The sequence below is a fragment of the Columba livia genome, chromosome 25, assembly GCF_036013475.1.
Source record: "Columba livia isolate bColLiv1 breed racing homer chromosome 25, bColLiv1.pat.W.v2, whole genome shotgun sequence".
Classification (NCBI taxonomy): Eukaryota; Metazoa; Chordata; class Aves; order Columbiformes; family Columbidae; genus Columba; species Columba livia.
The window spans coordinates 5,840,532-5,865,925 of record NC_088626.1 but is presented as its reverse complement, the minus strand read 5'-3'; the positions used below and the strand labels follow the sequence as shown (position 1 = coordinate 5,865,925).

At 56.3% G+C, this 25,394-nt stretch overlaps 1 protein-coding gene across 1 annotated transcript; it reads left to right on the top strand.

Annotated features, from left to right (window-relative positions):
- Nucleotides 1–23,637: 23,637 nt before the first annotated feature.
- On the top strand, nucleotides 23,638–24,990 carry LOC135576334 (olfactory receptor 14J1-like). The gene is made up of 2 exons (XM_065040733.1): nucleotides 23,638–23,648; nucleotides 24,048–24,990. The coding sequence occupies exon 2, from the start codon at nucleotides 24,076–24,078 to the stop codon at nucleotides 24,988–24,990; it is 915 nt and encodes a 304-aa protein (XP_064896805.1). The 5' UTR covers nucleotides 23,638–23,648; nucleotides 24,048–24,075.
- Nucleotides 24,991–25,394: the final 404 nt, after the last annotated feature.

The window sequence follows — 25,394 nt, the reverse complement described above, 5'->3', positions numbered from 1 at the left end:
GCTTGTTCCTGCCCAGGTGCAAGACTCTACCAGTGCTGCCCAGCGCTGGTGAAATAAAGAATGCCGCCCAACAGCAGCATTGCCTCTGCTGCTCAGTCCATCTCTCCGTTTCCAGAGAGTTCCCGCTTTCTCCAGAGCGCAAGAGACGGGGCCGAGAGAGCCCGCGAAGAGCCGGAGCCGCCCCCGCCCCCCCGAGCCGGCCACGCCAGCAATTCCGCCGCCCGAGCGCTCTCCCCGCACGCCCCAAGCGGCTCCCGCTGCCCGCCCGGGGAACCGGGGCTCCCGGCCCGGGACTCACCGGCCGTGCCGATCGCCGCCCGCTCCGGACGCCGCACAGCGCCGCGCTCGGCAGCGGCACCGCCATGCTGCGCGCCGCCCGCACCGGAAGGGCCCGTTACCATGGCGACAGGGGCCGCGCCGCGCGGGGTCCGGCCTGGAAGGCCCCGCAGCCGTAGCAACGGGGCTGTCTGCCGCAGCGCCGGGCTGGGAATGCCCGCTGCCCCAGCGACGGGGCTGTTGAGCGCGGAGCCTGCCTAGAAACGCCCCCGCAGCCCCGCGGGACGGGCTCTGCCCCCCGGGAACCCCTCCCCATCGCCGGCCTTGCTGCTCCGAGCGGGCAGAGCCCGCGGGAGGGACCGGAGCGGCCCCGCTGTCAGCCCGGGGTACCCGGACGGGAGGTGCAGCCCAGCACAAGAGCCAGGGGTTTTTCAGAAATCGGCCCGAAAAGGACAAGCTGCAGTTCCTGTGGAACATCCTGGGGGTGCTGGGACCCGCAGTGCAGGGTCACAGAGTCACCCAATCCCAGCCTGGTGGGGCTGAAGGGACCTCTGCAGAGCCCCAGTGCAGCCCCTTCTCCCGCAGGGTCACAGGGCAGATCACCCAGGGCACGCACGGGGAGGAACCAGCCTGGACACCGCACTGGGGACCGTTGTGTGCTGGACATGGCCTTTGAAAACCAGAAGAACATCCCGGAACAACCTGCAGACCCAAGGACCTGGGGCAACTCATTTCTGCCCTCAGTTCTGGCTTCATCCTTCCAGGTCAAACTGGCCGTTTCTCCAGCCACCGCGTGTGGCTTTTCGGCTCCAGAAGGACGAGTATTTCCCTCCCAGCTCCATCAGCAAAGCAGCGCCACACGCAGATTCATGGGCACAACTGTCACAGAAACGTTCTTGACCCCAGGTTCCCTGTATCGGAGACTCAGGCATTTGCGCTTTAAAAATATACTTTAATTATAGGATGAAATACAACTTAAAAGGTACAGCAAAGAAACAGTCCAGGCTGGGGGCCTCTCAGGGGAGGGAACACAAGGCGAAAGAGACTTGGGCTTTTAAACCCATTTCTCTAAGAAACCCTCTAAGAAATGGTGGTCGGGGTAGGGAGGACGGACGGGACGCTGGGACAGGTGAAGTGCAGTAGGGCACTTCCCTCGGGATCTCCAGAAATAACTGCGTAACCTCAAAGGAATCGTGGTCCAGAGAAGGGCAGAAGGACGGACGGGATGCTGACAGACGTGAGGTGTTGTATGGCGCTTTCTTCAGGGACTCCAAGAAGATCTTCTCCTTTGCTAAGTAATCATCCCCCTGAGAAGAGGGGAAGGATGCGTGGGAATGATCCCAGAAAGTGCCGCAGAAACAGGGTCACAGTCCAGGGTGTTGCTCACCAGCGAGAGAAGCATCCCAAAGCCTCCCTCGTGCCATGTCCCCATGAAGGGGACCCCTCCCCGTGCTCCTGCAGAGCCCAGAGCCTCGCAGTCTGAGCAAGACCCGCAGGGGAAGCCTCCAAGGGCATCCCTGCCTGGGGAAAGACCCAGCGGGGACCTGGCGGCACAGGACGGGGACACCACAAAGCCAGGGCAAACGGGCTTTAACCCACCGGCCTCTCCCCTCCTGCCCCCTCCGGGCACTGCCCTGGCTCAGAGAGCTCCGCTGAGCCCCTGCACAGGACGCGGAGGCCAATTCACACCTAAGGTTTACACACAGGGGCACTAAACCAGCCCCAGGAGCATCCCGAGTCTCCGGAGACACTGGTACAAGCGCAGCTTCACCCGGCAAGTCCCTTCCCACCCGCAGCGCGTGGAAGCCTCACCCGGGGTGCTGGAGAGACCCTCGGTCGGGGTGCCGAGGTCCTGGGCTGCGGTCAGCGGTGTCACGGGGGGGTTGTGCGCAGAGAGCCGAAAGCAAAACGACCATTTATGGTTCCAACCGTCTGCCCCGGTAGGACATCAATACCCAGGATATATTCTTTAACTGGGGCAACCAACACTGTTCCAGTAAATGGCTTGGGATTTGCGATTGTGAGGGGAACAGCAGCTTGGAGAGCAGGGTTCAGATGTCCCCCCAAACCACAAATCTGTGATGTAGCATCTTTGTTCTTAATGTCACTATGTAAAACTGTGACCTCAGCCCCCGTATCCACCAGAGCTAATGCATTCAAAATCCCCCCAGACTGCCACTCTAGAGTTAAAGGAACGTAAGGGCGTCGGTTCTTCCACAGTTCCCATACAGCAGGGGTGGCACTGGATGAGCTTTGAAGGTCCCTTCCAACCCAAACCGTCCTGTGACTCTCTGAACCCGCACTGCCCCGGCTCAGCCCGGCAGTGCCGCTGGGAAAGCGGCTCCAGGACAGGGTGAAAGCGCCGGGCGGCAGCTGCTGGCGAGGAGGGGAGGGCAGCGTGAGAGACGAGGCCGGGCAGCCCGGAGCAGAGGGTCTCGCTGAAACGGCGCTGTGGAAACCCTCGGGGGATGGCGGGAGCTGAGGGCAAAACAGTGGGAAGCAGCTCCTGAGGCGCTGGGACCAGCCCTGCTGTAAACCTGCGTATCTTTGCTGCCCCCGTGCCTGCCGTGCCCGCACGGCCTTCTGCCTCCCCCTGCAGGGCAGAGCCTGGGGGCCAGCGAGCGCCCGCCCGCCGGCACCGTAACTGCGCCTGGAACCAGGCTGTGCTGAGGGACAGACGTCCTGCGGCAGCGGAAGAGCCCAGGAACGACACCGTCTGCTCAGCACGCTCAGTGCACTGCACATCTGAAGGACACCAGGGCTTTGGCATTCTCCTCCAGCTTTATTAAACTCCAGCCCTCCTCCCGAGAAGAGCTGCACCTCCGCCGGGCTTAGCGGGGCCAGCAGCACAGGGCTCGCAGGGTCCATCGCGATCTCGGCTGCTCCCTTGGGTTGCCCAGGATGCGGATGGTCTGGGCTGCCAGGGAGCAGATGGAGGGTTCACTATCCTGCTCCAAGGGCTGAAGGGCTGCAAGGGAAAGAAGCAGAACCCAGATGAGCTCCCACGTCTGCAGAGACCCCCGGGCATCCCCTCCCGACCACGCTCCCTACTCACCGCTGCAGATCTCAGCCAGCTCCTCCTCCTCCCTTCGGTCCCTCAGGGGCCGCGCAGCCAGCCCTGGGCACAGAGCTCCATCAGCCCCTGCTCCCTCCCCTCATCAGGGCTGAGCCCAGGGGAGAGCAGGAGCCGAGATGGTGGCACCGGGCAAGGCGGCCACCAAGGCCACCTGCATGGGCAGGGCTGGGAGGGCAGGCCAAGGCCCTGCACGGGGCAGCTGGGGCTCTGGCAGCCACAGGGCTGCTCCTTGTGCCAGGGCAGCGGCGGGGACTGGGGCCAGGCTGCTGAAAGAGGGACCCGGGGGCTGTGACTCACCAATGAACCTCACAGCCGCCTCTCGCAAGCTGGCCTGAGCATCCCTCAGGTACGGCAGGCTCTGACCCAAGAGCTCTTGAGCTCTGCTCCTGTCCTGCTCCAGCTGGAGAGAGCACAAGGGCATGGGCATGTCACTGTCCCTCCCCACTTGGCTGGATCAGTCTCTCCTCCCATGAACCCACGCTCCCATGAACCCTTCCCCTCCGGCCATTCCCGTGTTCCAGCCAGGAGCCCCGTGGGGCTGAGAGAGAGACACAGGCCGAGGGGTCCCAGGGGTGCTGAGAGCCCTCCCTCCCGCTGGCTGCGGGGCAGAGGGAAGAGCCCTGGGGACTCTGTTCTTGAGCACAGGGAACAAGGATGCAGCTCGGGGCTGCAGCAGGACAGGTTAGGCACATCTGCAGAGCCCACAGCACAGAAATGTGGGGCAGCCCCGTCCAGCCTGGGCCCTGGGCCTTGGGGGTTGTCCTCACCAAGCACTCTCCAATCCGCCATGTCTGCTGTGTCTGCACCAGGTGTTCAAGCTGTTTCCACCTGAGCAGCTCTGCGGCACCGAGGAGGGCTTCCCCAGCGGCCTGTGGAACAGGAGAAGCTGGGAGATGGCACCACGGTTGGGACAGGAGACCTGGCGTCACCCTCCTCTGGGCTCCATTCCTGGGGTGATTCTGCCCTTAGGGAGTGGTGACATGCCCTGGCCCAAACGCCCAGGGGTCTCTTCCCTGCATCGCTGCTCGGCTTTGAAATCTGTACCTTGGCCACGCTCTGCACTTGGTCACTCATGCGGAAGAAGAGAGGGAGCAGGCCACGTCGCACCGTGTTCTTCATCTCCCTCTTGTCGTTCCGCACCACCATCTTCATCAGGTCTCTGAAGAGGCTGATGGAGATCTCTCTCAGCTGGCTCAGCTCCTGGGAGGGAGCAGCACAGTAGGACCTGAGCACCAGCAGCTCTCTGCCCACAGTGAGCAGAAGCTCCTGCATGGCTGATGGGAGGGGAGACGCTCCAGGGCGGCATTCTGCACACTGCAGTTGTGGCCAGATCTGCGGCCCTGGGTCCATGAAAGGCCACTCGTGAGACTTGCTCAGGCAGTGCCTGTGCCTCAAAGTGCTCTCCCAGCCAGCCAGCACCCCCAGCAGCCTCAGCAGCCATGGTGGGGAGGAGCTGTGGGAGCAGCGGGCAGGGAGAAGCTGGGCTGGGCTGCAGAACACAGAAGCCATCCCACAAGAGCCCCGGGGAGAAAGCAGAGGAGAAGTCCCTGCTTTGAGTGGCTGGGCTGAAGGGCAGCTGTCATTGTCCAGTGCCCACCCGCGGGGCTCAGGCTTATACATCAGCCTTACACATCAGCCTTATACATCAGCCTTACACATCAGCCTTATACATCAGCCTTACGTCATCAAAGAAGGGCAGGAGAAATTCTGCCAGCTGCACAGCGGTGGGACTGGCCTTCTCCCTCTCCAGCTGAGCCATCGCGTTTCTGAAGACCACCAGAGCCTTGATCTTGATAGCCTTATTGCTGTACTGCAGGACCCACATCAGGTCTGGCAGCATGACCTTCATTTTTCTGGCCTATATGAAGAAGAGAGTTTCCGTCTTGGGACCAGGTCGATGCCTGGAGAGCTCTCCAGGCAGCCCCCAGGCTTCATTGCCTCAGAAACCTCATGACTAGGTACATTGGAGCAAACTCCTCATCTTGCAGGTCACTGCTGGCCAGTATCTGAAAGCAAGCCAGCAGTGAGCAGAGCTGCTCAGAGTGGCAGAGCTGCTGGGGCTCCTGGCACCGTGCAGCTCCTGGGGCACCAGGAGCTTTTTCCAGTAACTCACAGCCAAGCGAAGGATGGCGGTGTCCACCCAGTGTGTATATAAGACCCTATAGTGCTGGTCCTGGAGTTGGATGAGCAGCTCCTTCAAAACGCTTTGCAGGGTCTGGGGCACGGAGAACATCACCTCCCACAGTGCCAGGGCAGTGCTGCAAGAGAGCGCTCTGTCAGCAGGGCAGCCTGGGCCACAGCAGCGTGTCCAGGCTCAGCGCTGCAGGACGCTTGGGATGCCCTGGGCAGCAGCAGAGGCTGAGCTGGTGCTCCCGTGGGGCTGGCAGGAGTGCAGTGGGGGGCTCTGGGCTGGCTTGCTCAGCTGTGGCTGCTGCGGGCCTGGCTGACCCCCAGCGCTGGAAAGCGTGGTGGGATGGAGGGTCCTGCTCCTCGGGGGTGTCCTGCAGGATTCCTTGGCGCTGGCAGCCAGAGCATCTCTGGGCCCCTCTCCCCACAGGGAACAAGCCCTCATGGCTTTTGGAGCCAGTACCTGTCTCCTGGTGGTGCAATTGTCAGCAGCGTAGACACCACCTCCCCAGGGCACTTGTCAGCCATGGGGACAATTAGGGACATCACACTCCGCCGGGCTGGTGCTGTGTTGATGCACTGCAGGGCTTTGTGGATGCAGCTTGTGATCTTTGGCACCTGGAGGAGACACAGGTGAGGATGGTGCTGCCATTCGAGTGCAGCCATTTCCTCAGATGTCCTTCCCATCCCTCTCTGCCGCCTTCAGGTGGCTTCAGGTGTCCGAGACACCAGGATTTGAGAGGAAGAGATGGATGGAGGGAGGAACAAGGCCTGACAGGGCCGAAGGGCAGGACAATCCAGCCAAAGGCCACTTACATCCACCAGCCAGAAATCACAGTTTCTCTTGACCATGCCCAGCATGTTTCTGGCTGCCTCCTTGTCAAAAGTGCTGGAGTCGCTCATCGCCTCGATGAACACCAGGACCATGTCTGTCCTCTCGGGAGGCTGGAGGTATTCTGCAAAGAGCTAAGGGAGGAACGGAGTCAGCGAAGCAAAGTCACACCGAGTGCCCCGGTGCTGCTGCGTAGCCGGGCAGTGCCAGCAGCCCTGCAGAGACGCCCGGCGGTGCTGCGGCAGTGCCCGCAGCAAAGCTGGCAGCAGGGGCGGCAGTGACTGCATGGGAAGATGAGAAGAGAGGCCCGGGGAGAGGGAGGAGGGTTGGGGTCCTGGGCACAGGCTGCTGGTCCTGCCGTGAACCAGGGCTTGCTGGTGGCCAGCAGGGCTGGGGCTGCTGCTGGGACACTGGAGAGCAGCCCTCGCATCGTCCCTGCTCAGGGACAGCAGGAACCCTCTCAGCAGGGACGTGCCAGCCCCCTGATTGTGGAGGCCTTTGCTCACACAAGTCCCCTGCTGATGCCACCAACAAGAGTGCCAGCAGGAGCTCTTTACCATGATGTCGGGTTTTAGCCAGTCCTCAGAGGAGCTGTCGGGATCTTCCAAGTGGGGCTGTTGTGCTTGATTCCTCCTGTCTAAACAGCGGGGAAACATAGAGAACTCAGCAAAGCACAGCAGCTTTGTCAGCAAGCTTCCCAAAGCACCCCAAGATCTGCCCTCGTGATGGCAGGGCATAAGTGGTCAAGGAGAATTCTGGAGGGAATCAGGAACAGCTTCTTGCTACAAGCACTGGAAGCTCTAGCCAGGAGGACTCAGAGATAGACCTGCTCTTCACTGGCAGGACAACCATGGCTTTGGGTCATGGCAATCAGCCGTATGTTTGGGTCTGGGAACCACAGAACAGCGGGCTTCAGGATCCCGAAAGGAGGGAGGAAGGAGAGCAGCAGAGAACAGATCCCAGACTTTGGGAGAGCGCTCAGCTGCTGCAGCAAAATGGCAGCTGGGATGCTACGGGAAGCAGCTGGGAAGGACAAAGGAGGTGAGGAACAGGAGCAGACCCATCGGGAGATGTCTGTGTGTAGAGGGATTGAGCCCAGCACAATTTCTCTTACTGTTTTGTCCAGCCAAGAAGACAGCGAGGTGCTGCACTGCATCTCGAGCCAGAGTTTTTGCCTCTCCCCAGGAATGTTGGAAAAGGAGGAGATGCCCCAGCAGCTGTCCCAGGTCTGGGATCTGGATGTCTCTATAGCTGACAGGACCGTGTATGTCTGTCCTAGAGCGGCACCAGGCCTGGGCGAGGGAGACAGAACAGCAGGAGGGTTGAGGGCAGGCGGCTGTGCCAGAGCCCTGAACCCAAGCGCGTGTCCAGGGCTCGGTGGGCAGGCAGGACTGTCCAGGGCCGTGCTGGTCACAGCTCCCAAAGCAGCTGGGTGGGCAACAGCCCCGCGTGGGGAGAGCTGCAGGCTGCTCTGGGGTGCAGGGATGGGCAGACGCTCTGGCCGGAGGGTGCCTGGCTCCTTACCCCCAGTGTGGGATTCTCAGCCAACATGAAGCTCAGCCCCTCAATTCTCCCCACAGCCCTCTGCCGCACATGTTCTCTATCGGAGCTGCTCAGAGTCAAGAGCATCTGGGGAGAGAGAAGCTGCTGGTGAGCCCTGGGAGCAGCCACCGCTACAGCAGAAGCAGCACCGCTCAACTCCTGGGCTGGACTGGCCCGCTCCATTAAGGGTTCCCCAGGACTCGACCAAAGCCTGTAGCGAGGCTCTTGCCCTGGGGTCCCTGGCAGGCTTGGGGCACATGCCCCAGGCCAGCCCCATGGCCAGGCAGGAAGGCAGATGCCACCCTCTGCGGCCACTGTGCTGCGGAAGAGCCTGGAGGGCAGCCCCTGGTTCCCCGGGGAGGTGGGCACCCTCCCGGCAGCGCTCTCTGCACGGCACGGGGTGGGACTGTCACCTCCAGAGTGGACACCCCGTCCCCAGGGTGAGGAACAGCCCTTGCGAAGCCCAAACTTCGCACACCCAGACCTGGAAGATATTCTGCAGCAGGTCGCTGACTCTGGAGGCACGAGAGTTGAGGAGCAACGCCTGCAGCATGTTGTCCATGGACCGCATGGTCTGCAAGAACACAACAGGTTGTGGTCGTGTTTCCTGCCACCCCTCTCACTCCCAGGGGACTGATGTGAACTCCCAGCACCGAGGGACGACTCCCGCGCTGCTGCGCTGTGCCTGGGAGAGACCCAGGGGCAAATAATCTGCTACGGGCAGAGCAGCCTGTGAAACTGGACGTGGCCGGGCTCACAGGCAGGGGACGAAGGGATGAGGGTGGGACAGCAGAGCTGAGACCCTGCCCTGCCTTGGATCTCTGGTTATATCACGGCACGGGGTGGTTGGGGAGCAGACAGAGGGACTGGGGGCTCCTGTAGCTCACGCAGCACTTACTTCTAAGTAGAGGTAACGGTCCATGTCCTCCACTTCTGGTGGAAGCGAGAAGACACTGGAGAAGCAGGCTTGGAGCAGCCTTGTCTCCTTGCCCTCCAGCACCCTCTCCACTGCGCTGCAGAGAGAGAGAGAGCAGCCAGCCGCACGCTGGTACCTGGAGCAGCGCCTCGAGGCCGCGTGCAGGCGTCCCCGGGAGGGATGGGCAGGTACCTCAGTTCGGCAATGGCACGCATGGCGATCTGCCGCAGCGCCGTGCGCAGTTGGTCCCTGGGCTCCTCTTCCAGCAGCACCTGCAGAGCACAGCTGGGATGGGACCTGCAGCTGCCAGCACCCAGCGCCGCCAGCCCCCGGCCCTGCCCAGCGCTGTCCTCACATGGTGCCGGTGCCGGAGTCCTCGACCCCTTCCCCAGAGCCGCCGGGTATCCCCTCACCTTGATATTCTCCGCCAGCTCGTATCTCCGGCAGAAGACATCTAGGCCCATTGGGGAGCGCTGGCGCCTGCTGGTGTCGCACAGGTCACGGATGTCCATGAGAAACCCGACCTTGTGGCTCTCCTCCTGGCAGCCAGGGAGCAGAGAGGCCAACAGGGAGCGTGAGATGGGGACACGCGGCCAGCGGCACCGCAGCATGGGGGTGCAGTGCCCATTAGAGACCTGGGAGCAGCAGCTCTGCCCATCCAGCACCCTCCAGCACCCGCAGCAGAGCCCATGTCAGCAGACGCCAGCACAGGTGCCTTTAAAGCGGCTGCGGTTACCTTTTCTGGGCTGCCGAGAAAGGACACGATGGAGTCCATGTATCCGCTTAGAAATCCGTTCACAGGTAACGCATCAGCATCTAATAAAGGAGGAGAGCAGGGAGGGCTGCAGAGAGGGTTTGCAGGCAGGACAGAGCAGAAGGAGCTCTGCCCCATGTCCATCCCAGTGCCCGCTGCCCCAGCACAGTCTCCCCGTGCGTGTCAGGGCTGCAGGGTGCCCGGCAGACGGGCTGCGATGCTGGAGCCAAGCAGGACGGGGAAAGCGCCCAGTGCAGCGGGTGAGGAACTCGCTTCAGACGGGCAGGAAGGTCCCCGTCCCACAGCACGGCTGCCTCCTGCCCGCCCAGCTGCCTCTCGCTGCCCGTGCCCTGCAGCAGGAGCTGGGTCCCCTCTGCCCACAGAGGCTGTGCTGGGGCCGGCTCCCAGCTCCGAGCAGCCCTGGGCTTCAGGCAGCATAATCCCCACCCATGGAACCCCCTGCCAGCGTGTGGGGAACCGCGACCCTGGTGTCGAGCAGGGAGCGATCACTGGGCCCCACCCTGCCCAGACAATCAGGGCCCCTCACTCACCAATCTGCGGTGGCTGGGCCACATCCACCTGGTTGGGCTGCGGTGGAGATGTGACCTCCTGGGGAGCCCCAACCTCCTCCTGCCAGGCCACCCTGGGGCAGCTGGGGGGTCTCTCCTGCCAGGCCAGCCTGCGTCGGATGGGGGGTCTCCCTGCCATTTTGCAATCAAAGGGAAGGACTAGGGATGGGGAAGGCGGGCGCTTCGGCAAAACGCCTCGGTGCTGCAGCTCTGCCAGAGGCAGCGGTGAAGGGTGTGGGATGCGCCCGTGTGCTCCTCGTCGGGGAAAGACGTGAGCTCAGGAGCTCCTTGCTCCAAGTCTGCCGGGGGCAGCTAGAGCTAGGCTGTGGTTGGACTCTGTGATCTTAAGGGTTGCTTCCAACCAAGAAGACTCTGATTCTCTGACAGACGTGGGCTACGCTCGGGGCTCTCGCCAGCTCCGTGCTCGCACCCTGTCCCGTCACCGTCCTGTCGGACAGTGTGAGCTGGGCCCACGGCTGCGCTGAGCACGGCAGGGCAGTGGGTGTCACAGTGTGAGGTCACAAAGGGCCCCACTGTGACCCTGCGCCTGGGGAGGCACAGGCCAGCTCAGCCCTGGGCACCTGCTCAGGGGTTTCTGTTAGATGGAGATTTGTTACTGAACCAGCCAGGAATTTCAAGGCCAACTCAAATGCTGAAGACAGGACCTTCTGTGGGAGAGAAGCAGTTCTGTAATAACAAGGCCTCAGCATGACGTGGATTGACGGACCTGTCATCAGTGAGACTCCAGCGCATGGACAGCTCGTGAGCATTGATGATATCCAATCAGTGAATGCGTGCTTGGAGCGTGGACGCGTGATCAGAGAACAATTGCACGTATAAGGAGGCTTGTTTCTGTAATAAATGACTTTGCGTGGTTCACATTGAATCGGAATGCCGAGTCCTTTATCGTTCCATCAAACGGTGACCCCGGCGTGATGCTCTGAATGGCGTCTCACTGCGATCGGGGAAAAGCTGGAGCAGCCCAGCCGGAGGCGGTTCAGCCGGACTGAAGACCGGACAGAGGCGTACGGACGCCCCGGGGATAAATTCGTCGATGGATCACCGGAAAAGGTGAGCAGCTGGGGCAGGAGGAGGGAAGAGTGAAGCTCCTCCTGATATTCTCTCTGTGAGAGGACTTCAATATGAAGAAAGTAACATATGTAGAGTGTTAGTTTGGTGTAGAATTAATGGCTACCCAGGAGAAACCGAGAAGGCTTTTAAATGTTAACTTTGGGACGATAAAGGGCAGAAATGATGGGATAAGTTCAGCAATAGAGATAAAGAAGCTAAACCATTAGTAACTACATGGAAGCTTATAAAAGGTTTAAGGCTGAATGGTCTGCTGCTGCTGGAGTTTTTGTAGCGTTGCAGACTGATAAGGATCCTGAAAGTCGCTGTGGAGTTTACCTGGTTCGTGTCTTTGATACCCTCCCTATTCCATGTGCTGCTGTGCCTTCAGGCCCCCGTTGGCTCAGCAGTCTGGGGCGGGGGGAGGAAAAATGCCGAGCGGTGTCCTCCTACTCAATTACCCAACCCTGATGAGAACAGCAAGTCCAAAGAACTGGAGTCAGACAACTTGCCTAAAGAACCCGCGAAAGCTGAGGATGCTAAAGTCGTAAACAAGTGTACTATCAGTCCTTATACCAATTTGTATCTGCCTGTACCGCCTTTTAACCCTCCAGCTTCCACGAGAGAGCAGAAGGAGTCACTGAATAAGAACTGGACAACAGAACTGTGTGACAGATGAGTTAATAGCGAGTGAATCCAGCAGTCGGCAATGCGGTCATGCTGATTGTGTCGGGAAAGGGGACGCGCCTGGGAACTCAGGCACTCTCTGGGCCCGGCCCTCCAGCCAGTTCTTAACCCAGCGTAGAGTACACTTGTCCAAGCCATGGGCTACCAGCTTTTGCAGGAATATATTATGGGAGACAGTGTCAAAGGCCTTGCTGAAGTGCAGATAGACCACATCCACGGCTTTCCCCTCATCCACCAGCTGGGTCACCTGATCATAAAAGGAGATCAGGTTGGTCAGACAGGACCTGCCCCTCCTAAACCCATGCTGGCTGGGTCTGATCCCTTGTCCATCCTGAAGGTGCTGTGTGATTCCATTCAGGAAGATCTGCTCCATAACCCTGCCAGGCACCAAGGTCAGGCTGACAGGCCTGGAGCTGCCAGGGTCAGCTCTGCAGCCCTTTTTGTGGACTGGGGTAACATTGGCCAGTTTCCAATCATATGGGACCTCCCCAGTGAGCCAGGACTGTTGGAAGATGATGGAGAGCGGCTTGGCAAGTTCTTGTGCTAGCTCCCGCATCACCCTAGGATGGATCCCATCTGGTCCCATAGACTTGTGAGGATCCAGATGGCTCAGTAAATCACCAACTATTTCCTCCTGGAATACAAGGGGCCTATTTGGCTTCCTATCTCTGCCAACCATCTCCAGAGATGAGTTGTCCTGAGGGCCACCTGTCTTACTGGTAAAAACTGAGGCAAAGTAGGCATTAAGTACCTCAGCTTTCTCCTCATCTTTGTTAACTATATTTCCCTCAGAGTCCAACAGAGAATGGGGGTTTTCGTTGCCCCTCCTTTTGTTATTAACATATTTGAAGAAGGACTTTTTATTATCCCTGACAGAATTGGCCAAATTAACTTCAAATTGCACTTTTGTTTCACTGATGTTTTTTCTGCATGATCTAGCTATTTCCATAAATTCTTCATAAGTAGCCAGCCCTTTTTTCCGCAGTCGGTAAAGTCTCTTTTTATTTCTGATTTCATTCAGAATCTCCCTGTTTAGCCAAGCTGGTTGTCTTCCCCGCCGGCTAGCCTTTCGGCACACTGGTATAGCCTGTTCCTGTGCACTCAAAACCACCTGCTTGAAGCATGTCCAACCCTCCTGGTCCCCCTTGTTTTTAAGCATTGTTTCCCAGGGTGTGCTCTGAACTAGACTTCTGAATAGGCAAAAATCTGCCCTCCAGAAGTCCAGCGTAGAGGTTTTGTTAATGGTTCTCCCTGCATCTCTGAGATGGGGAACGGCTGCTGCTGGGGTGGCTGTGCTCAGTCATGGCCCATGAGCTGACCCTGCTCTGCTCCTCTCTCACACTGCCCACACTTGGATGGTCCTCAGGAATCATCCATGAACCTGGTGGATCCATGAGCCTCCTGGAGTGATGGGTATGGATCCAAATAGAGGATTCAAGCAAGTGTGGGACTGGGACATTGAGGTGATTGGTGACCACTGCCAGGTGTATGAAAGAAGCTGGATGAGTTGTGAGGAACTCACAGGCATTTTCAACTCCACAGAAAACCAGAGACTTGCAGGTAAAGCAACAGCACTTGACATAAAACCCACCCTCAAAACACAAAACACTCACACTGACCACAGGAAAAGCCTTGAAAAACATTGGAGAAAGATCTACCAGGTCCCAGGGTTCAGGGCTCAGCCACTTTTCTTCATATTTATCTATATTTTTCCATAGTGCTTTTGCTGGGCTTTGTTTTTTGGTTCTTGTCTGTAATAATAAAATTCTTGACCTCCTATGTGTCTTTACTTGAACCAAAGACCTCATGTACATATGTATATACGCTCCTTTGTTTTTTATAAACTCAATAAATAAAGCAGTTGAAAACATTTTGACTCAGTTCCCATCTCTTCACTCTCCTCTGGGGCTGGGGGAGCAGCCCCAGGATGCAGGAGGGTCCAGGAGGCAAATGCTGCCCCATGGAGGAGCAGCCCTGGTGGTCTTGGGGCTGCTCATGGGCGCCTAGGTAGTCGTTCCCTCTCTGCTGCCTGCAAATTGGGGCTGCTGCTTCCCTAGAGCCATGGCCAAGGGCAACAGCAGGACGTGGCCATTTCAGTGCTGGTGTCTCCTCACAGAGACACCGGCTTTGTCAAACCTGCAGTGGAGCTGGAGCACAGGATTGATGTCAAGCTCAGGGAAGGTCTTGTGGAGAGCAGATACTGGTCCGCAGCCACATCGCACACTGCCTACTGGTCATATATGAATATCACTCTTTTCCTTCTAATCTTCATGTGCAAACGTGACCAAGAACACACCAACACATCCAGTTTAGACACTCTTTGAATTTTGAACTGGGGATGGGGCGGGATGGGAAAGGCAATTTTAAAACAAATGGCTGTGCCCTTGGATTTGTGGGGCCCCTAAAGTCTCATGTAACTTGAGACTGTCCTGTTGTCCCTACAGTGGCATCCCTGAGGCTGTAGAGAGGAGCAGGCCATAGGAACCACTTGATCAGAGCTGGTCTGTGCAAACAGCACCATAAACCCAGGGGCTCCTCAGGGCAGGGCAGAAGACTGGACGCCTCTTCCAAAGCTGGTGTCAGGAATACAGCCCAGATGCTGCTCCCTCAGGAGGACTCCTGCTCTTTTGGGGTTCTTGATGGATTCAGGGGGACAGGCTCAGAGTCCCAGGGGGGTGTGTTAGGGACCAAGGACTGGACTAAGAGCTTCCTTCTTGTTTGCACATGTCCAAGAAGACTGTAACAGGTCTTGGACTTATCTGCCTGTTGCTGCCCCACCTGCAATAGGAATGATGACAGATGTCTCCTGGAGAGGAACTGTGTGCACCCAGAAGAGCTCAGGGGATCTCCAGGGACAGCATGGGAGTAAACTTCGGAAGGAGGGGCAGGTTACTCAGGAGGAATACAAGAATTCTGTGAGGTTATGGAGGGAGAGAACTAGAAGGGCCAAAGCCCAACTGGAGCTACACCTGGGTACTGCTGTAAAAGGTAACAAGAAAAGTTGCTATAAATGTATAATCAACAAGAGGAGGGCTAAGGGGAATCTCCATCCTCTGATGGATGGAGAGGGAAACACAGTGACAAAGGATGAGGGAAAGGCTGAGGTGCTAAATGCCCTCTTTGCCTCAGTCTTTAATAGTCAGAACAGTTGTGCTCCAGGTACCCAGCCCCCTGAGCCAGAAGACAAAGATGAGGAGCAGAGTGACTCCCAAATAATGCAAGGGGAAATGGTCGGTGACCTGCTACACCACTGGGACACCCACAAGGCTATGGGGCCAGATGGGATACACGCAAGGGTGCTGAGGGAGCTGGCAGAGGGGATCACTGAGCCACTTTCTGTTATCTATCAGCAATCATGGCTAACTGGGGCAGTTCCAGTTCACTGGAAGTTGAATAACATGACACCCATCTAGAGGAAGGGCCAGAAAGACGATCTGGGGAACTACAGGCTTGCCAGTCTAACCTAGGTGATGGGCAAGGTCATGGAGCAGATGATCTTGAGTAACATCACACAGCACATACCAGAGAACCATGTGATCGGGTCCAGTCAACATGGGTTTAAGAAAGGCAGGTCCTGTTTGGCCAACGTGACCTCCTTCTATGACAAGGTGACCCAATTAGTGGATGAGGGAAAGGCTGTGGATATTGTGTCCTTAGACTTCAGTAAAGCCTTTGACACCGTATCCCACAGCATCTCCTGGAGAAGCTGCAGCTCACGGCCTGGATGGTGTATCTGCGATGGGTAAAGAACTGGCTGGAGAGCCAGGCCCAAGGAGTTGTGGTGATAGGAGCCAAATCCAATTGGTGACAGGTCATGAGTGGTGTCTCCAGAGCTCAGTATTGAACTCAGTTCTATTTAATCTCTATCAATTATCTGGATGAGGGGATCGAGTGCACCCTCAGTAATTTTGCAAATGACAGCAGGTTGGGTGGGAGTGTTGATCAGCTGAAGGGTGGGAAGGCCAACAGAGGGATCTGGACCAGCTGCATTGTTGGGCTGAGGTCAATTGTCTGAGCTTTAACTAGATCAAGTGCTGGGTGCAGCACGTGGGTCACGACAACCCCAGGCAGCGCTACAGGCTCAGGGATGAGCGGCTGGAAAATTGCCTGGTGGAAAGGGATCTGGGGATGTTGAATGACAGAGGCTGAACATGAGCCAGCCTGTGCCCAGGTGGCCAAAAAGGCCATCAACAGTATCTTGGCTTATATCAAGAATGGTATGGCCAGCAGGACTACAGAAGTGATTGTGCCGCTGTACTCTGCTCTGGCGAGGTCCCACCTTGAATCCTGTGTTCAGTTTTGGGTCCCTCTTCATTAGAAGGACATTGAGGCACTAGAGGGAGTGCAGAGGAGGCAACAAAACTGCTGAGGGGCTGGAGCACAAGTGTGGTTGAGGGGCGGTTGAGGGAGCTGGGGCTGTTCAGCCTGGAGGAGGCTGAGGGGAGACCTTATCTCTGTCCACAACTACCTGAAAGTAGGCTGGAACATGGAGGGTGTTGATTTCCTCTCCCAAGTAGCAAGTGATAGGACAAGAGGAAATGGCCCCAAATTGCACCAGAGGAAGTTTAGATTGAATATTAGGAAAAAAAGCCTTCCTGGAAAGCGTTGTCATGTGGTGGAACAGGCTGCCCAGGGCAGTGGTGGAGTCACCATCTCTGTAGGTGTTTTAAAGGCATTTAGACGAGGTTCTTAGGGACATGGATTAGTGCTAGATTTAGGTGGTGGTTGGACTCAATGGTCCTGAGAGTCTCTTCCAACTGAAATAATTCTATGATTCTCTATTATCAACTGGAATATTCTTCTATCACATCTTCTAAGTGCTCTTCACATATCTGCCTCTTCACCTACAGTCCTGAAACTTATCTAACTAGATGCACAAGTGTTGAATACTAATTGTAAATGATGAAAGCACCATCGATCTATCAGTCTGGTCTGATACCTGGCTGTCCGAGGCAAACACGTCAGGTACACGGGGCCTCTCGAGGTTTGCACTGGGTGCTTAGAGTGGGACCATGGAGCTCAGCCCGAAAACCTGAGAACTCCCCTCAAAACTGAAAACCAAACCAACAAAAAAAAGAACAAAAAAACCCACACTCTTTTTTTCATCAGATGAAATAATTCATTATTTCCAATAAAATGTCTGCGGAATTTCTATTCTGCCAAAATATGAATTTTCAGAATGTGTACAGACTGTGGGAGATGAAACATTGGCCTTTCCCTGTGCTTGCAGTGCCAGAACTCTGTCTATCACTACGTGTATTTAATCCCCTGGACATGCAGGAGTTTCCACCTGTCCTTACCCAGCTCCCCGTGTCTGAACTCATCTCTTCAGAAGCCTGTCTGGACATTTGCACTTTCCATCGCTCCCCAGAGGTTTTTCACCTCTCACTCTTGGCTCATTCAGAGCCTCTCAGCTCTCACTCTGCTTTGAGCTTCAGGCAGGTCAAGTCTTTCAGCAGTTGCTCTCGTACTCCCTACAGGCAACTCTTCAACTATGGCAATGGACCTCGCTGGAAACTACTTAATTTAACCACAGAACTGAGAAACATCATTAAGTTCTATTGTGCTTTCTTTTTTTTTTTTCCTTTTTTGTTTCCTCTAATTAAAAGTTCCCCGGTGTCTGTTTACATCCAGTTCTCTAAGGAAACATGAAGCAATTCCTGCGAAGAAGCTGTAACAATCAGTGCAAACTTCAGTGCAGAATCTGATGTAAAGAAATGTGCTGTAAATCCCAGGGGCCAATGAGCAGAACAGGGAGTTTGGGGAGCTGGTTATAGATTTCCTGCTAACAGTTTGAGCAGAGAAACATTCTTCACAGAACTGCTCTGTTTATTTGACACCTTCGAGGTCTCCTCCTCTGCCTGTATTTTTATTTTCTTGTTCCTCCACCTCTTCCTTCTTCCAAAACATTTCCAAGGGAAAGATTCCTGGAATCACAGAGCAACTCAGGTGTGAACATCATCTTGTCTCACTGTCCTGCTCAGGGCAGGGTGACCCAGGTGAGGTTGTCCAAGGCCTCTGCCCAGCTTTGCACCATCCACTAAGGAGCTGAAGGTTCACTGTGTCACATCATACAGGGGGAGAATAGAGACGTTCAACAGTGTTGGCCCAAGTGCTGGTCCCTGAGGGATCCCACTGGTAACTGGCTCTGTGGGCACTTTGTACCACTGGTGACATTTGGGCTCTACGGGGGACTATAGATGCTATATAAAATGCTATAGAAAAAGGTGTGCTCATGCTTTTGTGACACTAGTCTATTGAAAAATTAAAATGTCATGAGTTTGCCTGTTGAAGAGTTGGGGTGTTCAGCTGGAGAAGAGAGGCTCCTGGGAGACCTTATTGCAGCCTTTCTGGACCGAAAAGGGGCTGATAAGAGGGTGGTAAAACACTGGGACGGGCTTCCTAGAGAGGGGGTGGATGAACCATCCCGGAGACATCCCAGGCCAGGCTGGACAGGGCTCTGAGCAACCTGAGCTGCTGAAGATGTCCCTGATGGTTGAGGGGAGTTGGACCAGACGGGCTGTGAATGTCACTTCCAACTCCAACTACTTTGTGATTCTAGGATTCAGTGACAGGAAAGACTGGATGCATCGATGCTGATAACCAGCAAAGGTCTTGTGTGGCTTGTGCGAGCCAGGCCGGCAGCTTCACCCAGCAGCTCTCCCCACCCGAGTGGAGAGCTGGCCCACTTGTGTACAACCGACCCTGTCCCTGCCCCACAGTGCCCAGAGGATGCTGCCCAGGATGGACATTTGTGGGGGAGTATTGGGAGCACTGGGAGGTTTACTGGGAGCACTGGGGCTTTACTGGGACTTCTTGGAGGTTTCCTGGGAACAATGGGGGTTGCTGGGATCACTGGAGAGGATAGTGGGGGTTACTACGTACACTAGAAAGATTAGTGGGGGAGTACTGGGAATACTGGGAGGGTTACTGGGAGCATGTGGGGTTGCCTGAGTACTAGGTCGTTACTGGGAGCACTGGGAGGGCTACTGGGAACACTGGGGGTTTACTGGGAGTCCTTGCAGGATTACTGGGAACAATGGGGGTTGCTGTGAGCACTGGAGGGGTTAGTGGGGGCCACTGGCTGCTCTGGGGAGGTGTCTGGGAACACTGGGGGTTGCTGGGGAGTTACTGGGAGCACTAGGTGGTTACTGGGAGCACTGGGAAGGTTACTGGGAACAGTAGGTTTATTAGTGGGGGGTTTCTGGGAACACTGGGAGGGTTCCTGGGAGTTCTTGCAGGATTACTGGGAACATTGGGGGTTGCTGGGGCTTTACTGGGAGGTTATTGGGACTGTAACTGGGAACATTAGAAGGATTAGTGCGGGGTTATTGGGAGCATTGTGGGGGTTACTGGGAACATTCCAGTTGGTGGGGGTTTACTGGGAGCACGAGGTGGTTGCTGGGAGCACTGGGAGGGTTATTGGGAGCACTGAGGGTTTATGGGGAATTTTTGGAGGATTACTGGGAACAACGGGGGTTGCTGGGATCACTGGAGGGGTTAGTGGGGGTTACTGGGAGCACTGGAGGGGTTACTGGGAGCACTGGAGGGGTTAGTGGGAGGGTTACTGGGAGCACTGGAGGGGTTAGTGGGGGTTACTGGGAGCACTGGAGGGGATGCTGGGAGCACTGGAGTGGTTAGTGGGGGTTAGTGGGAGCACTGGAGGGGTTAGTGGGAGGGTTATTGGGAGCACTGGCGGGTTAGTGGGGGTTACTGGGAGCACTGGAGGGTTACTGGGAGCACTGGAGGAGTTAGTGGGAGCATTACTGGGAGCACTGGAGGGGTTAGTGGGGGTTACTGGGAGCACTGGAGGGGTCAGTGGGAGAATTACTGGGAGCACTGGAGGGGTTAGTGGGAGGGTTACTGGGAGCACTGGGAGCGGTCAGTGGAAGGGTCAGTGGGAGGTTTACTGGGAGCACTGGAAGTGTCAGTGGGAGGGTTACTGGGAGCACTGGAGGGGTTAGTGGGGGTTAGTGGGAGCACTGGAGGTGTTAGTGGGAGCACTGGAGGGGTCAGTGGGAGGGTTACTGGGAGCACTGGAAGGGTCATTGGGAGGGTTACTGGGAGCACTGGGAGCATTAGGGTGACACTGCTGTGGGTGTCCATCACAACCCACCAGCTCAGGGCGAGGACGTTGCCGAGGCCTCTCCAGCAGCTGAGAGCGGCCTCAGCCACAGGCCCTGCTTGTCGTGGGGGTTTGAACTCCCCTGATGTTTCTGGAAGGACGACTCAGGCAGACACAGCCCAGGAGGTTCAGCAAGTGCATCCATGGGAACTTCCTGATGCAAAGGGTGGAGGAGCCGACCAGGAGAGGAGCTGCTGGACCTCATCCTCACTAACAAGGAGGTGCTGGTTGAGGCTGTAAAGGTTGAGGGCTGCCTTGGCTGCAGCGACCATGAGATGGTGGAGTTCAGGATCTGGTGTGGCAGGAGCAGGATAGCAAGCAGAATTGCAACCCTGGATTTCAGCAGGGCAAACTTTGGCCTCCTCAGGCAATTGCTGGGGGAAATCCCGTGGGCAAGGCTGCTTGAAGGTAAATCCATAAATCCATGGGTCTGGATGGGATGCAACCGCGGGTGCTGAGGGAGCTGGCTGAGGTCATTGCTGGGCCGCTCTCCATCATCTTTGCGAAGTTGTGGCAAATGGGAGAGGTGCCTGAGGACTGGAGGGAAGCAAATGTCACTGCAGTCTTCAAAAAGGGCAAGAAGGAGGACCCGGGGAACTCTAGACCGGTCAGCCTCACCTCCATCCCTGGGAAACTGATGGAACGACTTCGCCTTGGTGCCGTCTCAAGGCATATCAGGGATAAGAGGGTCATTAGGGGCAGTCAACATGGCTTCACCAAGGGGAAGTCGTGCTTGACCAACCTCATTGACTGCTATGAAGACATAATGAGGTGGATACATGATGACAAAACAGTGGATGTGGTCTACCTTGACTTCAGTAAAGCCTTTGACACAGTCTCGCACAGCATCCTTGCTGCTAAAATCAGGAAGTGTGGACTGGATGATTGGGTAGTGAGGTGGACTGTGAACTGGCTGAAGGGAAGAAGCCAGGGGGTCGTGGTCAATGGGCCAGAGTCCAGTTGAGGCCTGGATCTAGTGCAGTGCCTCAGGGGTCAGTGCTGTGGCCAGTACTATTCAACAAATTCTTCAGTGACTTGGATGAGGAAATAGAGTAACTGTCAGCAAGTTTGCTGGTGACACCAAGCTGGGAGGAGTGGTGACACTGGAAGCTGTGCTGCCATCCAGAGACCTGGACAGGCTGGAGAGCTGGGCAGGGAAAATGTAATGAAATAGAACAAGGGCAAGTGTAGAGTCTTACATCTGGGCAGGAACAACCCCAGGTTCCAGTGTAAGTTGGGAAAGGATCTGTTGGATAGCAGTGTAGGGGAAAGGGACCTGGGGGTCCTGGGGACAGCAGGGTGACCATGAGCCAGCACTGGGCCCTTGTGGCCAGGAAGCCAGTGGTACCTGGGGTGGGTTAGAAGGGGGTGGTCAGTAGGTCAGAGAGGTTCTCCTGCCCCTCTGCTCTGCCCTGGGGAGACCACACCTGGAATATTCTCATACCAATATATTTTTTACTAGCAAGAATACAATGCTGGCAAGAAGTATCTCTGCAGAGCAGAGGTTGTCTCAAAGGATGTGCCCCTGGAGCCTGAGGGACACCTGGAGGAGCCCAGAGGGGACAGAGAAAGGGACATCATGGGCTGCTCCTGTGCTGCTGAGCTGGGCTGGGTTCCTGGGACACAGGGAGCTCATGGCAAGTGGCAGCGCTGCAGAGAGACAGCTCTGCCCAGGAGCAGCTCCTCTGCACACGCAGCAGGGCTGAGGGCTCTGCCTGCAGCACCGAGGGCACAGGAGCCAGGCACAGAGAGGGAAATGCAGTGTGGGCTGGGAGGATGCTGAGAGTTCAGTGGAAATGAAATCCTCTCAGATATGAAGCCTGTGGCTGCAGGGCCATCTGCAAATCATGGTAGGATCTCAGAAAGCTGTCACATTGCAGAGCCTACAAGAGATGTAAGTACAGATCTCAGAGATTCTCTGATCAGAGGGGACGATGTGCTGCAGAGCAGGGATTGCCTTCTGCACTGTCAGAGTGACAAGACGTGAATGCTGCGTTCTCCCCAGGGTGGTTGTGGGGTGTAAATGTAAATGTGCAGGCAGGGGTGCCCAGGGCTGTCCTGCAGAGCAGGGTCCCTGCACCCCAGGGCTGTGCCGGGCAGGGACTCTGCTGCCTGCCAGGGTCAGCGCTCAGCCTGCCCGGGAGATCCCAGCAACACTGAGGGGAGAAGCTGTGGGGGGACGAGCGACCCCCGGCAGGGCAGGGTCCTTCTGCTGCTGGGTTCTCCATGGGTCGGGGCTGCTCACAGCTCCAGCTCACTCCAGAATATTGACAAGGGGAGGTTTCAAGGAGAAGACAAAAAGTACTACAAAGATAAGGAACCTCCCTGAGTCTGTGTTTTCAGTCTCCTACTCTGGGGAATGGGTGGTGATTAAGACAGTTTTTAATTTTAAACAAATACTTGAGACACATGAACTGCAGTAGGTCTTCAAGAGAATCCTGGCATGCCTTGCCTCTCCTCTGCCTATGCAAAACCAGCATCACCTTTGCTGGACACCTTACACTTAATCTGTAATCTGTTTTCCAGCCTGCAAACAGGAAGATGTCCCCAGGCAGTGCCCTGTGAACAGGCAGGATCTGTAGGGCCAGGGGGAGGGCACAGAGGGTGGGATGGTCTGTGAGCACTGACAGGGAAGAGACATGGACAGGGAAACACCTCCCAGGGGGAGAATCTCCAGGCAGCAGGGAAATTATCAGAAATGAGAGGAAACTGAACCCGGAATTGTTATGGGAGGGAGAACAGAGAAAAGTGCCTGTGATCCCCTGCAGTGCAGATCCCTCCTGTGAGCAGCCCCCTGGCCTCCTGTCCCACCCAGCAAAGCCTCTGCCCTCAGGGCCAGGGGCTCCAAGGCATGAAGCAGCTCCTGTGCAGCCAGAGCTCCAGTTCCTCTGCAGAGCACAGGGGCTGAGAGCAGCTGCCCGGCAGTGTTGGTGTCTGGGAGGTGGCTGCACAGCTGGGGAAGGGTGACGCTGTCTGCGTGCCCGGCTGCCTCTGCCCTGGCCTCTCTCACACCCACCCTCACCGCATTTTCCTTCTTGCTCCCCTGCTCTGGGTCACTGCTGCTGGGATCTTGTTCTTGCTGTCAGGCTCTCTGGGGATGGCAGGTTCAGCTGCAGAGTCACAGCCTGATCTTGTGGGTCCTTTCCTGCAGGTGTGTCCATGGGCACATGTGTCCCAGCTTTGCTCTGACCTGTGGGCTGTGGGCAATGCGGTCTGTGGGGCTGGGGAATGAGCTGAGTGTCCCTGAATCAAATGCCATCATTAGGACACTTGGATATCTCCCTGGGGTTTCCTTCCAAGCTGTGAGCTTCCCTCCACAATGCAAACCTGTCCTACAGCATCTGTGTGTATCTGAAAGCCCCACAGAAAAGCAAAGATTCTACAACAGATAAAATGCTTTTTGGTTTGGGAAATGAGCTGTGTGTGTCCTGAGCTAAATGTGGGGTGTTGAGACCTTAGGAAAGGGTGAGACCTGTTACGGTCTGAGGTGGATCCGTCTGCTCTCAGCAGTGCCTGGTGGCTTTTCAGGGTAACATGGGAGTGTGATCAGCCTCCATCTCAGAAAGGTGCCAGCCCAGGGCAGCTGGAGCAAGACAGAGGGACAGAGCAGCTGCCCTCACTCTGCACTGACCCACAGGCACCCTCTGGTCTCGCAGGACTCACTCTGTTCTCCCTGAGTGCAGCAGAAATGCTGAGGGTTTCTGACACCCAACAACACTCTGCAGTGAATATGGGGGGATATGTAAAAAAACGTGGAACTCCCAAACTACCTTCACCATCTGTTTTCCCTATCACTGGGAAAGCAAGTGCTGACAGCCCCTCTGTGTTAGCAGAACCAGGACAGTCCCCACCGTTCCTGTGGCCCCACTTCTGCAGAGCTGGACTGACTTATCGACGGCCCATGGGCAGAGGCCCCGCTCTTGGTTGCACATTTTCCAGCCCCAAGCAGGGCTGCAGCCACAGTGCTGAAAAAGAGTGTCTGTGTGTAACAGGGGAGAGTCTATGGGAGTGGGTTTGATTTTTGTCAGAGAACTCTGCCCTGGATTCTCACTGTGTTGTTTTTTTTTTTTCTCATGACAGCGCCCCATGCCCAGGAAAAGCAAATGTCCAACAGCAGCTCCATCACCCAGTTCCTCCTCCTGCCGTTCACAGACACACGGGAGCTGCAGCTCTTGCACTTCTGGCTCTTCCTGGGCATCTACCTGGCTGCCCTCCTGGGCAACGGCCTCATCATCACCACCATAGCCTGGGACCAGCACCTCCACACCCCCATGTACTTCTTCCTGCTCAACCTTGCCCTCCTCGACCTGGGCTGCATCTCCACCATTGTCCCCAAGTCCATGGCCAATTCCTTCATGGGTACCAGGGCCATTTCTTATATGGGCTGTGCTGCCCAAGTCTTTATGTTTTCCTTTTTCATTTCAGCAGAATATTCTCTCCTCACAGTCATGTCGTACGACCGCTACATTGCCATCTGCAAACCCCTGCACTACGGGACCCTCCTGGGCAGCAGAGCTTGTGTTCACATGGCAGCAGCTGCCTGGGCCACTGGGTTTCTCAATGCTCTGCTGCACACGGCCAATACATTTTCACTGCCCCTGTGCAAGGGCAATGCCCTGGGCCAGTTCTTCTGTGAAATCCCCCAGATCCTCAAGCTCTCCTGCTCACACTCATACCTCAGGGAACTTGGGTTTCTTGCAGTTTGTATATTAGTAGTATTTGGCTGTTTTGTGTTCATCGTGGTGTCCTATGTGCAGATCTTGAGGGCCGTGCTGAGGATCCCCTCTGAGCAGGGACAGCACAAAGCCTTTTCCACATGCCTCCCTCACCTGGCCGTGGTCTCCCTGTTTGTCAGCACTGCCATGTTTGCCTACCTGAAGCCCCCCTCCATTTCTTCCCCATCCCTGGACCTGGTGGTGTCTGTTCTGTACTCGGTGGTGCCTCCAGCAGTGAACCCCCTGATCTACAGCATGAGGAACCAGGAGCTCAAGGATGCCCTGAGGAAACTCATATCTTAGTGTTTTCTGAAGCAATAAACTGCCCATCTGCTTCTACACAGTAGTTTTAATGTAGCTAATTACAGGCTCAGCCTGTCATCTGGATTTTCTGTTGTTTTTGTTGTTTTCTTAGTGCAATGATGTTTTCAGCCCCTTTCTAATCCACTGTCTGCTTTTCTTTTAGAGCCACTGGCTGTTTAAATGAGGAACAGTAAACTTCTTGTCTCTAAACAAAAGAAAGATTCCTGTAGTGACTTGTTTTTCACTATATCCTTCCTGCAAGGCCTTTTTGCACGTTCAGGGACAGTTCCTGTGATGGGTGAAGGGTAAAAGAGTCCATCCTGGCAGCCCTGCCAGGGAGCAGCAGTGCTTGTTCTTCCAGAGCTGTTCTGGTTCCACTCCCACACTCTCCTTCTCATCCCTGG